We start from the raw sequence: 14,737 nt of genomic DNA on the forward strand, positions 1-14,737 counted from the left end.
ATTAAAAAGTCTGTTAGTTTCATAACAACAATTGGTAGGGAATATAGAGAAACACGCACACATATGCAAACATCTTTAAATGTTTTTTTAAAAAATGTTATTTTGTTTTTAAATTGAACGAAAGACAGATTTTTGGTTGGATCTGGGAATAAAAATAAAGATGCAATAAACGTTGAAGGCTTACACTATCAGGATGATATGTGTTCACTCATGATCTCCAGAGCTATCTTTTGGGTGTTAAAAGTGGATACTATAGATGAAATCTTTACAAGAAGCATAATCCTAAAAAAAAGTCAATCTCCTGCTGGTTGCTGTGTCTCTTTGGTACCTCACAAGCTTCGACAGAGTCCTGGACGAATGCCCATTGATGTCATGGAAACACTCAAATTACTGAGAATGATTCATGTCTGTGCTGTTCTCTTCTCCTCCCCCACACAAATAGAAGTAGATTTTTAACCCTGACAACTTGTAATTTGCAAAGCATTTTATTTTTGTATCTGGATAAATATTTTTTAACAACTGAAATTAAAATGTGGCAGTTGCGTATCTGATCTGATAGTAAGGAGGAATAGGAGGGAAGACAGGTATTAATGTTCAACAAATAAGAACCATTTGCTGGTCTCTTTGTGTGATAGGTTGGGTATGTTGACTTTATTTTTCCCATTCTCTTGATAAAATTTATTATTTCCATTAAGATAATAGAAAATTGGCCTTACTGGTGTGACCTGAAGAAAAAGCTATAGCACTTGCATTCTGCTCAGGACTTTTCCTTGTTTTGTGTTTCATTGCTGGCCACAATTTCAAAATAATTTCTCTATTAATTTTATTTTCTGCAATAATTTCCAGTCTATGCGTTGACCTCAGTATTTTTACTTCATTATCATTATTGTTTAATAGGAATTACTACCTTTTATAATCTCTTACGTGAGTTAGCAGAAATATATGGGCATGTTTAGTAAATATCAGTTCTTTTGGTATGTAAACAAATTGATTCTGGAGTATTTAGTAGAGGTATGCCAAATTGCACAAATCGGTTTCAGCCCCCCCCCCCCATTTCATTTCTGGAAGATGCAGAGGGGGCACATTTCAATTTGTAATTCAAAATCCGGAGTTTTGTTATTGTTTGGGTAAGATTCAGTTCTTTTGCACCAGTGGTGAAGCTTGTGAGGTTTATTTTTCTGTCATTGTTATGACTATCAGGATAAACTTGCCATGCTGTAGACCACATTTACGACTGTAAACCTGCCTAGTTTCAGCACAGTGATCATCCACTGATTTTTAGGATTTTTTAAAGTTTCTACAAATAAAATGTCTTTTAAAAAACCAAGAGATATCCTCTTTAATCTCTCCACAGTGACAGAACATGAGAAGGGCATAATTCCTGCAAATTTCATAAAAATCTGCTCATCCACTAATTTCTAGGATCTTTTTTCCAATTTAAGCCCTTTGGGAGAACCCAACAGGGAGTCATACTCTCAGCCTCAGAGGCTTGAAAACAATTGGGCCTTTGGGATGAAACTTGCCACACTTGTAGGCCACATTTACAACTGTAAGCCTGCCAAGTTTCAAAATGTTTTGGTTATCCTCTGATTTTTAGGATTTTTTTAAAAAATTACAAATAAAATTTCTTTTAAAAATCCAGAAGAGGTATCCCCTTGATTTTTTTCATAATGACAGAATATGAGTAGGGCATAATTCCTGCAAATTTTCAGACCTCCCTAGCAGAATTTAGAAATTAAAATTTGGACAATTTCAACAGACAGGAAGATGATGTCGATAAAGGGACACAAAGAAAAAATCTCAAAAAGCTAAGCTAGCTGGTAGCTACTAGCTTGAGTAGTGCTCCTATATGTTTTAAGAATCAGACAGGCAGATAAACTGAACATAGCTAAAGACACGTTCGTTCTCTCTTCAAATTCCACACTATCCACCACAGAAAATGGAGGAGCTGTACACGGCTATATATAGATCAGCTTTGCAGAAAGCCATGTGAATGGCTTTCTTCTTCTGATTGGCTGACAAGGGGAAGAAACAGCATGCAGCTACCCTTGTCAATCACATCAACCAGCCCCCCCTCCCCGCCCCCTTCCATCCAGGGGCAATGGAATATATGTTTCTTAGGGGGGGAATGTCTGAATCAACAAATCTTGTCTGAATTTATCTGAAAGATTCAGAGGCTAGTGTTTCAATTCGTAAATGCTTCAAAGGATTCCTTCCCACTTCGTATTTCAGCAGTTTGTCCCTCCAAATCGCCAAAATTTTCCGAAATCTGAAACGACATCCGGAATTTTGCACACCTCTATTATTTAGTTCTGTTTTCTGCCAAACGTCAAAGTTGATTGAAAAAATCAATTGTAAGAGTTGAGTTTTTCTGGTAATATTTTATCAATCATTGAGTCGCATCTTTGGAGAGCTTATTCTAGGAAAGTGGCAAACTTAATAAGATTGTAATAACACATGTGAAACTTGCATTATTTATGCTTGAAGATGAAGAATTAAGCTTAATGAAATAGAAAATTAACATCTCTAAACACCATTTTAGGAGCTTGTAGAATAAATTTATAATTGAATATGAAAGTGATATGATACACATATTTTTGAACATGCAGGTTATTTTTTACAATAACGTTATGTAACATGGATGTTCTTTCTATGAAGATCCAGCTCTCCTTGGCTAAATTTCTAGCAGTACCTTATAAGTATTATAAGTAAAAATGAGAATTTCAACTTAACTTCATCATTGTCGCACTATCTTAAGAAAAAGTGACTATTTTACTAAACTACATCAGTGTTTTAAATTGACAAAGTAGGGATTTTATTTCATATCACTTGTGTTTTTATGAGAGTAAACATAATGTTCACATATCAAATAATATTCATTAAATATATGTCTACACATTTTGTGTGTTTTTACTGCTAATAAATAAGCAGGGATATCATACTGTACTACATCTAGCCAGTTATTGTGATATATTATGTGCTTTTGACTGTACCTTGCATGACTTTACATCTTCACCAGCAAGTGTCATCCTTGTAGTGCACCAGCAGGTGAATCCTATATATATCAAATGTGGTAGATGTTGAATCACTAACAGTATTGCAGGTTCTTTTTCTACTAAATTGTTATATCTCCTATGATCTTATGTACTAATGAATTCCAAATGTGCCCTGACTCACTTCGTTTTAATCTGTCACTCTTTCGGCATAGCCATAATCACTTGTGTGGTTTTCATACCATCTCTCAGAAAGAAACTCCCTTTGTTTTGCTAGTAGAATAGGGATTCTTGATTGTTTTTCATCAAATTCCCTTGTGATTTATTGATGACAAGACAACCTTTACATTTACAAACTAAAGCTCTACCTTTTTTTTTTTTACTGAAGCAACAACAGCTATAAGCTCTATGAAAACAAACAGGCAAATGTGAAAATGAGGAAGGAAGGATGATTCCTCCATCCTCACTTGGATTATGTAAAAAGGCAAAGCAGTACTTCTGAAGAACGGGGCCTTTTTTACCCAGAAATAATTTCCGTATCAGCTACAACTTAGATTTTCTAAGGTTGTGGTGTGTATGGAGACCATTCACACATAAAAGGCTCTCTTTTTCAAAACCATTGCTTTTTGCACAACCAAAACAATAATGAGGGGAGGAGAGCATGCTCCCTTCATCTCTGGTCGATTTAACTAGCTCTTGCACTTTTGAGTAGGACTGTAGTGAAACCCTATCAAGTATAATCATGTGTCTGACTACATAATGTGTACTTGATGTTTAAAGCAAAGCAGAGAAGCATGCAAAGAAATCAAATTAGGTATTTAGAACTGGCACAGAATCTCACAACCATTTGCAGCTCTCATATAGCTGAACTGTTGGTAGGGAGTGACATATTTTGATTCAGAATTTTCTTTCTTAAGTATAACTGTTGAGATCACTTGGGAGTTAAACTGGGAACGAAAAGTAAAGAATCAGTCTTGTGAAAGGTTGTTTTGCTAAATTCACCATCTGGAGAGCTTCTGATTGATTACCTTTGACCTTCACTTGTGATTTCAGTGTAATCAATTAGAATTATTATGGTCTGGTCATGACACGATAACCCTCCTGCTGTATTTATAAAAATAAATTTCCTTTTTAGAACTAGGGAAGGAAATTAAAAGAAAGGGAATTGTGAAAAGAAAAGAAAATCACTGCTTGTTTCTTCTAAGAGTTTTTGGAAACGTGTAATATTTGGAATGAGAACAGAAAATGTATGTTATTTGCTATCACACCAAACAATTAAGATGTGTTGGGCAGCCCAAGTCCAATTAAAATTAATGGCAGTAATGCAAGCATAGTATACCATTTAGCCTCTTGTCAAGTTTACTAAAGGGACAAACTTTAAGTTGGTGAGAAATCTGTAAGATACTGTCCTTCCTTTTTGTTTTTAAGTTAAAAGCAGCTGTGAGCACCCGGCATTGGATTTCTTCTTTAGTACTTGAAGCGTAACTCTTTTTTCTCTCCTTCGTGCTCCCCCGTGTGCTCCATTGGGGAAGCAATACAGATGAATGTGATCTAGAATATAGTGATGAAACCTATGCATTGGCAGGAATTCATCTCCATGAAGGAATCCCTTAGTTTGGTTTTCTGCTATAGTGATAGAATTAAGATACTAAAGGAGGAACACATGTTATGTGTAACAATTCCATTCAGGAAAGAGGACTTTTCATTATCATACGAAATTGCCCTTAAGATAAGTGTTATCAAGTGTAATCAAAATAAATATTGGCCTCACGTTTACTTTAACTGATTAATCAATGTATTATTTGAAAAACTATATGTCGAATAGCATAAATTTCTTTCTCTTTTATTTTTAAACAGGCAAAACGGAAAGGGGATCCTATTCATCGTACGGGCGAGACTCAAACCTACAGGGTTGCCACCAGGTAAATACTAGCTTATAATATTGGAACGTATATGTTCTTTTGTTTATGTTTTTGTTTATATACTATATGATTTCATTGTTCTTCACTGAGATGTCCTAGATGGTTATAAAGAGATCTTTAACAAAAATGAAATGATATCTAAAAATGTGTACATTTTTCAAGTTACATATAGATTCCCATTAGTCAGTAGATTGGTTGATTGTATAACAAAGCTGCCCCTGAATATGTTTCTTAAATTTGAAGATAGGTTCTTCATCTAGTATCCCTTTTGTAAGTTATTGATCAGCCTGTTTGAGAACAGTGTATTTAGTATTCCGGCATGACAGTTCTTGCATAATGGTTCATCATAAGGAATTGTACCAGTTGTGGCAGGGGAGCACCAACCGAGCATGTGTAAGACCCTGGATTTGGATGGCTATTGCAATAAATTATAGTTTTCATAGACTCTGTATGATGTTGTGTGAAAACAGGGTTGCATTGAGGGATAAAAATGTCTGTGAAAATATGATTTGTTGTCCCTTTTTGTTTCTGAATTGTTTTTGGCTGGAAGTCAAGGCCAGCAGGCTAACAGCAAAACCGTCTCAAGGGATGCTTGTGTGCGCTAGAAAAATAAGAGTATTTTAATTAAATAATAAAATGCCAGTGTAATACAAAGGTAAAGATGTATGTGTTTGCGCCTCTGTACACTCTGTATTTGCATACTTTTAGTCCCTGGGGAGTGTCTTTAAAATTTCTATCAACAGACAGGCATTTAAGCTTCTTTTAAACCAAGTGATAAAAAGATGCTGCAATTTAGTTTTACTTTTCATTTTTCTCCTCTGAACCCATTCTCCCTTTCCTTAAACAGTAGTTGTCAGTTCTAGAAACTACAGGAAGAAATAAAAGATTCAAAGTTTACAGACTTATAACTCAAGTTAGCAAAAAGAAACATGTTATTGTCTTGTTGTACAGAATGATTTCCCTCCTTTTTATCGTCTTCATATGCCTATATGTTTGTTATTAGTATGAGAGAAAATGTGAGAATTCGAGGAAAGGGGGTTGCTCTACTTTGTTTAATGAACCCCTCAAATATAAACAGCCCAAGTAATTAAATATAACCTTGCCTTGTAAAGCACACACACTTACTATGAATGTATCCTTAAAACTGGCATTTCACTGTTTCTCTGCATCTGTTTGCTCTTTCAAGTTTTGACTCTCCAGCCTACTCAGATATGCCATTAATTCAATTCAAATCTGCACAGAGATTTGTAGGAATGAGACAGAGGAGTGAGGAACTAAGGATTGCTTGTGTTATCAAGCACACTTCATCCCGCTTTTGTGGAAGGAATTCTACAGGAAAGCACATTTACAGCCATTCCAGGGCAAGGAAAACATCTCTGGAATGTGACTGCAAATGTTTGGGGCAGATAACTTAGGCAATGAACAGCTTAGTGCTGTGTCTCTAGTGTAAAGCTTTCAGTTCCTGTGGAAGGTCTGCTCCTGTGTATCTGGTTTCTGAGGGTCAAGGCAGAGGTTGTTTAAATTGCAGGAGAAGGAGGCTGATGGCATGCTTTTTGCAGGTGGCAGTGGAGCAAGTCACCATTTTCAGTGAGGCCCTTTCTGTTGTTTCATAGTCCAAATCCTGTATGATTTGGACTGATCTCGGTGCATATTGTAACTGATAATAACTGGTATAGATTTCTTATTATAAGTAAATGTTTTTATTTTTGCTACATTCAATTAGAGCAAAAGCCCCTAAAAGTGTAAAATGCTTCAGTGTTTGGGTAATTCGTGTAAAGATAAGAAGGGGGAAGATTTTCGTTTGGTTTGATTCAAACAGTAGAATGGAAAATTACACCAGCTGCGCCAGTTCTTAATATGGTCCTTTACAGTAGCAGGGCTATTAAAAGTGTTGTGCATTAAAATAAAAGTGTTCATTTTATTTCCAAAAGCACCCCTCCTTTATACCTATAACAGTTTTTTAAGATTTCTGCCAAATATGCTATCTGAGGCTATCCTGTGGTCATTATAGGTATCAAGTTGCCGTAATGCCACCATTGATTTTGGATATTTATTTAGCTATTTGCATTTATATGTGTATGCAGATCTCTTGTTTATATCAGGAATAAATTGCCATCTATAATTATTAGGGAGGGAAACGCTGTGAATAAGTTCCCCCTAGAAAAAAAACCCATATTTGTCTTTTGCAGTATGCATGTTCCTATAACAGCCTACTTTGGGCTGATTGGATTCTATGTCCACCTTTTTTGACTCTCTACTTGCTTTGCTCTAGTCCATTGTTCCCTTCTCACATTTATATTCTCCATCACTATGCCATATCTTTTTGTCACCCAACTGTTTTTTGTCTTTCTGTGCTTTATTTCCTTTTCCCGGTGTTCATCCACCACTGTTCATCAATCCCAATTTGATTTCTCCTGGCCACATGAAGTTTTGTAATTTCTTACTGGCTGAAACATTATTTCTGTTCTCAAAAAGAAAAAAAACCTGTCTTCGTTTTTTTTCATGTTTTTAAGCAATTATGTGTTAAATCAGTGGAATAAGATGTTGCCATACTAAATAGCCATACAGCAATGAAATAATATTTCAGCAGTGAGCTAATAGTCTCTTAGGTTACTTGTGTAAACTTCAGCCATGCACAACCCTAATTCTTGAAACAGATGTGTGAAGAAAACATCTTTTCTTGAGACCAAATTAGTTCTGATTGTCTTCAAAACAAGGAAGTAGCTGGGTATTTTTTTTTCTTTTTTGACAATGCTGATTACCTTTGGAGAGGAACTTCAGTTTCAGACCTTCTTGGAAAGGGGCCAGGAGTGTAAAAACAATAATCCAAGGATAATGATGACCTATTAGGAAATACAGAAACAAACTGTTAGCCAAGTAGCAAGGTCAGGTGTGGTCAGTAGACACAGAAGTGGGCGAGTGATTCCAGCAAACAAAATTAGAAAAGAAAGAAATATGAAATTGAATTCTTTATGACAGACTTGATTATGGTTGCCTTGGAGCAACAGAGGACACAGGCAAAGGGCTACTTTTAACACCAGTGTACACAGGATACATTGTGTGCAAGTACTCACTATTTTCTGTGACTGACAGTGATCTTCCAATCACTTAGGTCACTTTTAGAGTTGTATGTTTCTGTTTGTTGGGTGTCCTCCAAAGCAATAATTAAGCTCACAACCATGGTAACCTAAAGACAGTTTTTAAACAAATCGGGGTTAGGCAAGCTGTGGAGGGGGGGGGGGGGGATGAGCGCTACAACGGCCTTCCTTAAGAGCTGCATAATTCCCGCTGTCTACACCAGAGCACATAAATCCACCAGGTGACCTACAGACCATATCATGTACCTGGTTTCTATATGTCCAATTACATTTTAATTGAAGTATGGTAACATTCACAGAGCCTCAGATTAAATTGAAATAAGAAATACTGAATGGTTAAAGACCTTCAAAAGAAGTCATTTGAATCAGACCAAAATTTCAATGTTGTTAATTGCAATCAAGTTGATTTCAACTTATGGCAACCCTATACATGAGAGACTTCTACCCCCTTCCCCCCGGCCGCCTTATCTTCAACAGCCCTGCTCAGGCCCTGCAGACTCAGTGCTATAACTTCCTTGATACTCAGAAACGTCAGCTGGTCCAAACAGCTGCAACCAGGTTCCTAACTGGGGCTGATTACAGGGAGCAAACAACCTCCCTCCTGCAGCAGCTCCACTGGCTGCCCGTCTTGTTCCAGGCACAATTCAAAGTGCTGGTTATGACCTTTAAAGTCCTAGACAGTTCAGGTTCAGGCTATTTGGCCGACCACATCCTCTTGTACGAACCTACCTGGGCTCTGAGATCTTCAGGAGAGGCCCATCTCTCTGTCCCACCTCCTTCCCAAGCTTGATTGGTGGGAACAAGAGAGTGGGCCTTCCTTCTCGGTGGATGCCTCGTGACTCTGGAACTCCCTGCCCAGGGAAGCCAGAATGGCCCCCTCCCTGCTGTCCTTCTGACAGCAGGCTAAAACCTTTCTGTTCAGGCAGGCTTTTAAAGATGATGGTTTTAAAGATCAATTCGGGGATGCTGTGGTTTTAGCTTTGAATATTCATAAAATAGGTTTGAGTGGTTCTATCTGTGAATCTTTTAATACTGCTTATATTTAATTCTGTTTGTAGATTTGTATATTTGTATATTTTAAATGCTGTGCTAACATTTTTGTGTTAAGCCACTTTGAGTCCTGTTTGAGGGAGATAAAGCAGGGTATAAATAAATATAATAATGATGTTGATTATGCTTATCCATCCATAATTGCAGTTTTCCTCTTTTCCTACTGCTTTCTTCCTTGCCAAGCATTGTTGTCTTTTCTAGTGAGTTAGATCTTTATGGCTGAACTACAACAGTCTCAGTTTTTAGTTATGTTGAGTTCTTGGGAGAGTTCAGATTTGCTTTAGGACCAGTGTACCCCATAAATTGGTTTCCTGTTTTTGATCTCTGTGACTCACATAAAAGGGTCGCCTGTGCTTGTAGAGTGCAACATTCAGAAACCTCTATGCTAAGCAATAATTTTTGCAGTAGCCCTACTAGCCCATCTACATTTATATTTGTAAATTCCACACTGAGATCCTGGACACTCCCTCAGATTTTTTTTCATCCTCCATGGAAGTTACTGAGTTAGGAACATTATCCTTGGAGTTGTTTTGTTTTGTTATCTTCTGTTTTTCTTCATCCTCTAGCAGCTTGTTTGAGCTTATCAGACTTTGTCCTTTAAGAATGGTAAAGCTGTTCATCAATTGGAGAGGTCTGGTCAAGAGCCTATGACACAATAAATATTGTTTGAGTAGTGTGTTTTAAGTATAGGGAAGATTCTTCATACCAGCTCATCTATGTTTAGGCAAGGAACATAACAAAGGGTCCTGTAGTCTTTCTCAGGCTTCTATATCTCAGTGGGGAAAAGGTTGCTGAATTCATGATTGAGATTAGGCTTCCTTGCACAGTTTCCATTGGCATTTAATTAAGACTGCCACTATTATTAGAGTTATTGTAACCAAAGCTGACTTATACATCAAGACTTTCTTTGCACCAACACTTAAACCACTAAGTGGACAATCACATAGTTCAAAGAGAATTAAGTATTCCTTTGATTTCTTGTTGATTGCTTTTCTAGATCCTCCACTGAAGGATGGAGGTGTCTGGGACCCCTAAATTTCTTGCCTTCCTGTATTTGGCTTTAAGAGCTTCTTAGAGTTCAGCAAATCTGCCATACATTGGGTCAGTCTTTGAAAAAACAAAACAAAACAAAATGTTTGCAATGTTATCAAAACAGTAAAGTTGACTCACCATTTTCACAGGCAGGTGCAGGACCTTGTGAAAAGTGCAAAAGCATGAATACTTCTAGCTCCTCAAACTGTATTTAAGACACAGAAAATTACCTGTATTGGTGATGTGGCTGAGCCCCCCCCCCCCATTCCCGTGTTCTTTCACTCAGTCACTCCTTGGGTGACTCCGTGTGTGTGGGTAGAATGGGAGAGGGGAAGCAGGAAGAGGAGAAAGAGGACACCCCAGACTACCCCTGCCTCAGATGTAAGCAAATATGCATACTATCTTTCCTCTAATAATTTCCCCCTCTGGCACAAGTAAGTAAGTGTGCACACCCTCTCTCCTCCTGTCCTATCCCCTTCAACTCCTCCCATCTGCAGGAGTGAGTGGATGTGTGCCTTTCCATCTGATCCCTTTACCTTTCTCACCTACAAATGTAAACAAATGCATTTGTATGCTTCCTTCCTGTCCCATCCCCTTCTCCCCATTCCAGGTGTGTGGGTGAACATGCACATGGCCTCCTTCCTTCCCCTCCTCATTTCCACACTCACCCATGCAAGTCAGCAAATGTATGCATGCACTCTCCTCCCATCCCATCCACCTGCTTGAATGAGCAAATGTGCACACACTGTTTTCCTGTCCAATCCTCTTTCCTCCTTACCAATGTGCATGAACGAGGGGACATGCAACCAGTCAGAACAGCCCACGCCACTTGTTTGATTTCATCCCAGTAACAGCAGTATTACCAAAGTTCCTGTTAAATATGGGATAGGGCAGCAGTGGAGGTGATGCACATGCAATAATATACCATATAATGAATGCTGTGACTGATTAATCTGCAAATGCAGAGGGCTGGCTGTAGTTAAATATTGTCCCTTGTGGATTTCATTCTTATTTGACTTAATAGATGTACAATCACATGTATGCAATGAATTGTATCTTATCTTTCATTCTGTGCAGAAAAAAACACTACCCAAGACTTGGTGATCCTATAATTGCAGAAAAAGTTATGTGATAGAATTTAAACAGCTAACTGGTGAATTCTGCATGTTACTACTTTTTTTCAAGTGGCAAAAACATCTAGATGGTGCCCTGTTCATGTCAGTGCTTTTGCTTTTACCACAATTTAGTTTATTTCATTACTATCATTTAAAAAAACCTCTTTAAGTTAGGTCCCACTGGGAGATCATGAGGCATCAAAGATCACATAGTGAGTTTAGTGGTTATGTATGTATTTGAAATTAGGAGTGCCCATATCTAGTCTGACAGTCAAATCTCCATGTGTGCAGCTTTATTAGAATTTTTACTTTTATCCCTCTGTCATATACACATACCCTTGCATCGTTGAATGTTGTTGGTGGCTGTGTGGCCATTGCTATTGCCAAATTTCTTTTGCTCTTTTTTGTGCCATATCAATAAAATAAGTAGAAAATATCAAGGGGAAACACAAATTGGGTAAAGCTATAAAAACACATGCACGCACACCTATACATGGTCACATACGTACACATCTTTATTCATGAACATCAGGCCATTGAATCTTTTCTGTTTTATTGACATTGTATACAATAAGTTATTAAATTTCATCTGTAATACACCTGCAGTAAAATAACAAAACATTTCTGCACTTAAGGAACAAGTGTGTGTGTTACAATGTTTCACCCTCCCCTTTCCAAACAGCTGCTTACAGATTTCAAGATCCGTTGTATATATTCCCTAGAGCCCACCTCTAATAATCGAGACACATCTGCCATTGCTGTATTATAGGCATATGTGGTTTTATTGAAAGCTATACCTATCTATAAAATAAATAAATAACTACTACCTCAATTAAATTGGCAAGCTACCTTTGTGAAGATCATATTGCAGACCTCTTGAGACACAAGAGTTCATCTTACTCTTCTATTACAAATCACTAAGCATGTTTTTTGATTAGTCAAATAAGTAGATTTCTTCTTGCTCTCATGGCGAGTTATCGCTATCTGTTATCAAATCTCCTTCTTGCATTCTGCACATAAAAATGGATAAATGCTGTATTGCGATAGTATGAAATCAAATAAAACCAAGGAATTCCAAGAGAGAAATTCCTTTTTTCTTAAATCTCTTTGATCTTTTCCCATCTGTCTGCACCATGCTTCATTGCTGAAGAACAAAATATATTTTAACAGTGTTATATTTTATGGTGAATGCACAAATAATACAGCTGATTGGGCAGTAGTACAGTACTATGAGAGTATTACAGATATATTCATGGGTAGAGGATGTAGAATGCAACATGGGTTTTTTTCAGATATTATTTATTTATTTGTTTGTTTGTGGGACATTCCTACTATATTAAAAATAAAATGTATTTAATGTGTTCATTTATTTTTCAAAAAAATGACTTCTTGCTCTGTTGTTTCTAGGAAAAATTGTCCGTCGGGACTGGATTGGCATTGGGGGTGGGAGGGTGGCAGATTTTTGGGTGGCAAGAATTACCAATTTTTCAAAATATATTGATCAGGGGAAAATAAACTCCTTAGGTCTACAGAAGTACCATCATTACACTCCTTGCCAAATACCTTCCCAGCAGAGCTCTGTTTACAATGTCACTTGCTCTGAGACCAAAACAACATGTCCAGCCATGAGCTCAGTTGTGATGGGACAGATCGAGGTCCTCACCATTGGAAAGGCCCAATAAATTGTCTGGGCACTGCCACTCTCCTCCCTGCTAAGCACCACCTCAAGCAGTGCCCCACTTGCAAAATCACTTGCACTTATGTTAAAATGAGGAACACAGGAGATCAACAGTGAATGGGTAGCCTGAATGATACTACACACTTGAAGACTTGTAAAAACTCTTGATTCATGTATTTCCCAAAGTAGTTATGTTAAACATAACATATTCACGCTTAAAATCAGAACATATAAACAGAAATGGCAAGGCAAAAATTGCTTAAAGGTTAAAGAATGTAGAATTGCAAGCTATTACTCCATTCTTTGACCGTATTGAATTCTGCATATGTGCCGAACTTCATAGACAGACCTTTGTGTGAAATACGTATGACTATTTTGTTCCTTCAATGTCTTAAGATGCATTCCGTGATGCAGATTCTTCTTGTGTGAATGATTCAGTATATATATATGTGCTAACAGATTTGGGAAAGCTTTATTTTTATAGCATACAGCTGTAGTTGACATTGAACAGGCCACATTCCTGCCTAAGTGTGCTAGCTTTATGTTTATTTCTCCAGTTTCCAGGTTTTAAAAACCCTGAAGTGGTTTAGAAAATAGTATTTGTTCCTACCATGTTCCAGGCTGTTCTTTTTTTTCTGCCTGTGGACACCAAAACGTTGACAGATACACAGGCAAGTACAGTATCAGATGATTTGAACATTGATTCTGTTCAAATTTTAACTTAGATGTAAGTGCTATTGAACTCAATGTAACTTGTCTTTAAGTAACTTTACAGAGAGCCAGTGTGTTGCAATGGGTTCATCCTTGGACTATAACTCTGGAAACCAGGTTTGAATCCCTGTTTAGCCATGGAAGCCCATTGGGTGACCTTAGACAAGTCTCATCTTCAGAGGATGACAAGGCCAAGTCCTTATTCACAAATCTTGCTCCCCCCTGCCCACACACACACAAAACACAGTTAAACATTCACTTTAGCATTATCAAGTCATAAATGACTTAGGCACACAACTTCCTATATCTTAATGTGACAGTTTTGAATGAGATCAGCACTTACTGTACAGAGAAAAATAATTGCCATTATATATAATTGGAATTAGCTAATGTTGGAAAACTCACTTGAATATATCTTGGATTGGACTTGTTTTCTTTGTCTTCTCAGAGACATCTAACAATGAAATTCAATGCTAAGAGGAAGATGGGTGTCAAGGACAGAACGCCACAAGATTCAAAGTAACAGAGTTTATTAAATTACAGAACTCAAAAATGCCCGTAAAACACAAGGGCCAGGCAATTTTTTGCCTTTAGGAGCAAAAAGGGGCAAAAGTAAATGTTCAAAAGATAAACCGGATTAAACCGGAGTTTAATCCGGGTAAAAACAAACTGCTTTCTTCAGCCTGGGTATAAACAAAACGAAAGGCGAGGAACAAAAGATACAAGGAATGCAACTAATTGGCAGCAGATTCCTCTCTGCTGCCAACACTGAGTTTAGAGTAACTTGCGTCGCTCCCACACACACACACAGCAGACAGGATCTCCAACACGAGCAGACGCAGCCAGGGATTTTAGCAGTAGAGTAGACCAGTTCCGTTCCGTAGATCAAAGCCAGAAGCAGACGTTTGTAGTTTTTCCAAGTCCAAGAAGGGGGGAAGACAAGCCGTGGTCAGTTCAGTCCGAGTTCTCAAAGCAGGAGATGGCGTCCGTCAGGAAGACGACGGAAGGTCAAGCTAATAAGAGTAAGCACAGGTTTGCACAAACAAATGCCCACACAATCCCTCCCGCCGTCTGACCCTGGATTCCAATCAACTTACGTCTCAGCACAGGAAAGTACACAAGTCTTCAGGGAAGCGTC

At 37.6% G+C, this 14,737-nt stretch overlaps 1 protein-coding gene across 20 annotated transcripts in view; it reads left to right on the forward strand.

Annotated features, from left to right (window-relative positions):
* tcf4 (transcription factor 4) overlaps positions 1 to 14,737 on the forward strand; it is a 378,409-nt gene that overhangs the window by 184,972 nt on the left and 178,700 nt on the right. For all 20 annotated transcript variants that reach the window (XR_010003930.1, XM_062974260.1, XM_062974264.1 and 17 more), the window contains one exon: positions 4,851 to 4,915. Coding sequence is in view for 19 of the 20 variants with exons in the window: in XM_062974260.1 (XP_062830330.1) it covers positions 4,851 to 4,915 (65 nt within the window). In the remaining variant the exon portion in view is untranslated. The remainder of the gene's footprint in view (positions 1 to 4,850; positions 4,916 to 14,737) is intronic.

Source organism: Anolis carolinensis, chromosome 2 (assembly GCF_035594765.1).
Source record: "Anolis carolinensis isolate JA03-04 chromosome 2, rAnoCar3.1.pri, whole genome shotgun sequence".
Taxonomy (NCBI): Eukaryota; Metazoa; Chordata; class Lepidosauria; order Squamata; family Dactyloidae; genus Anolis; species Anolis carolinensis.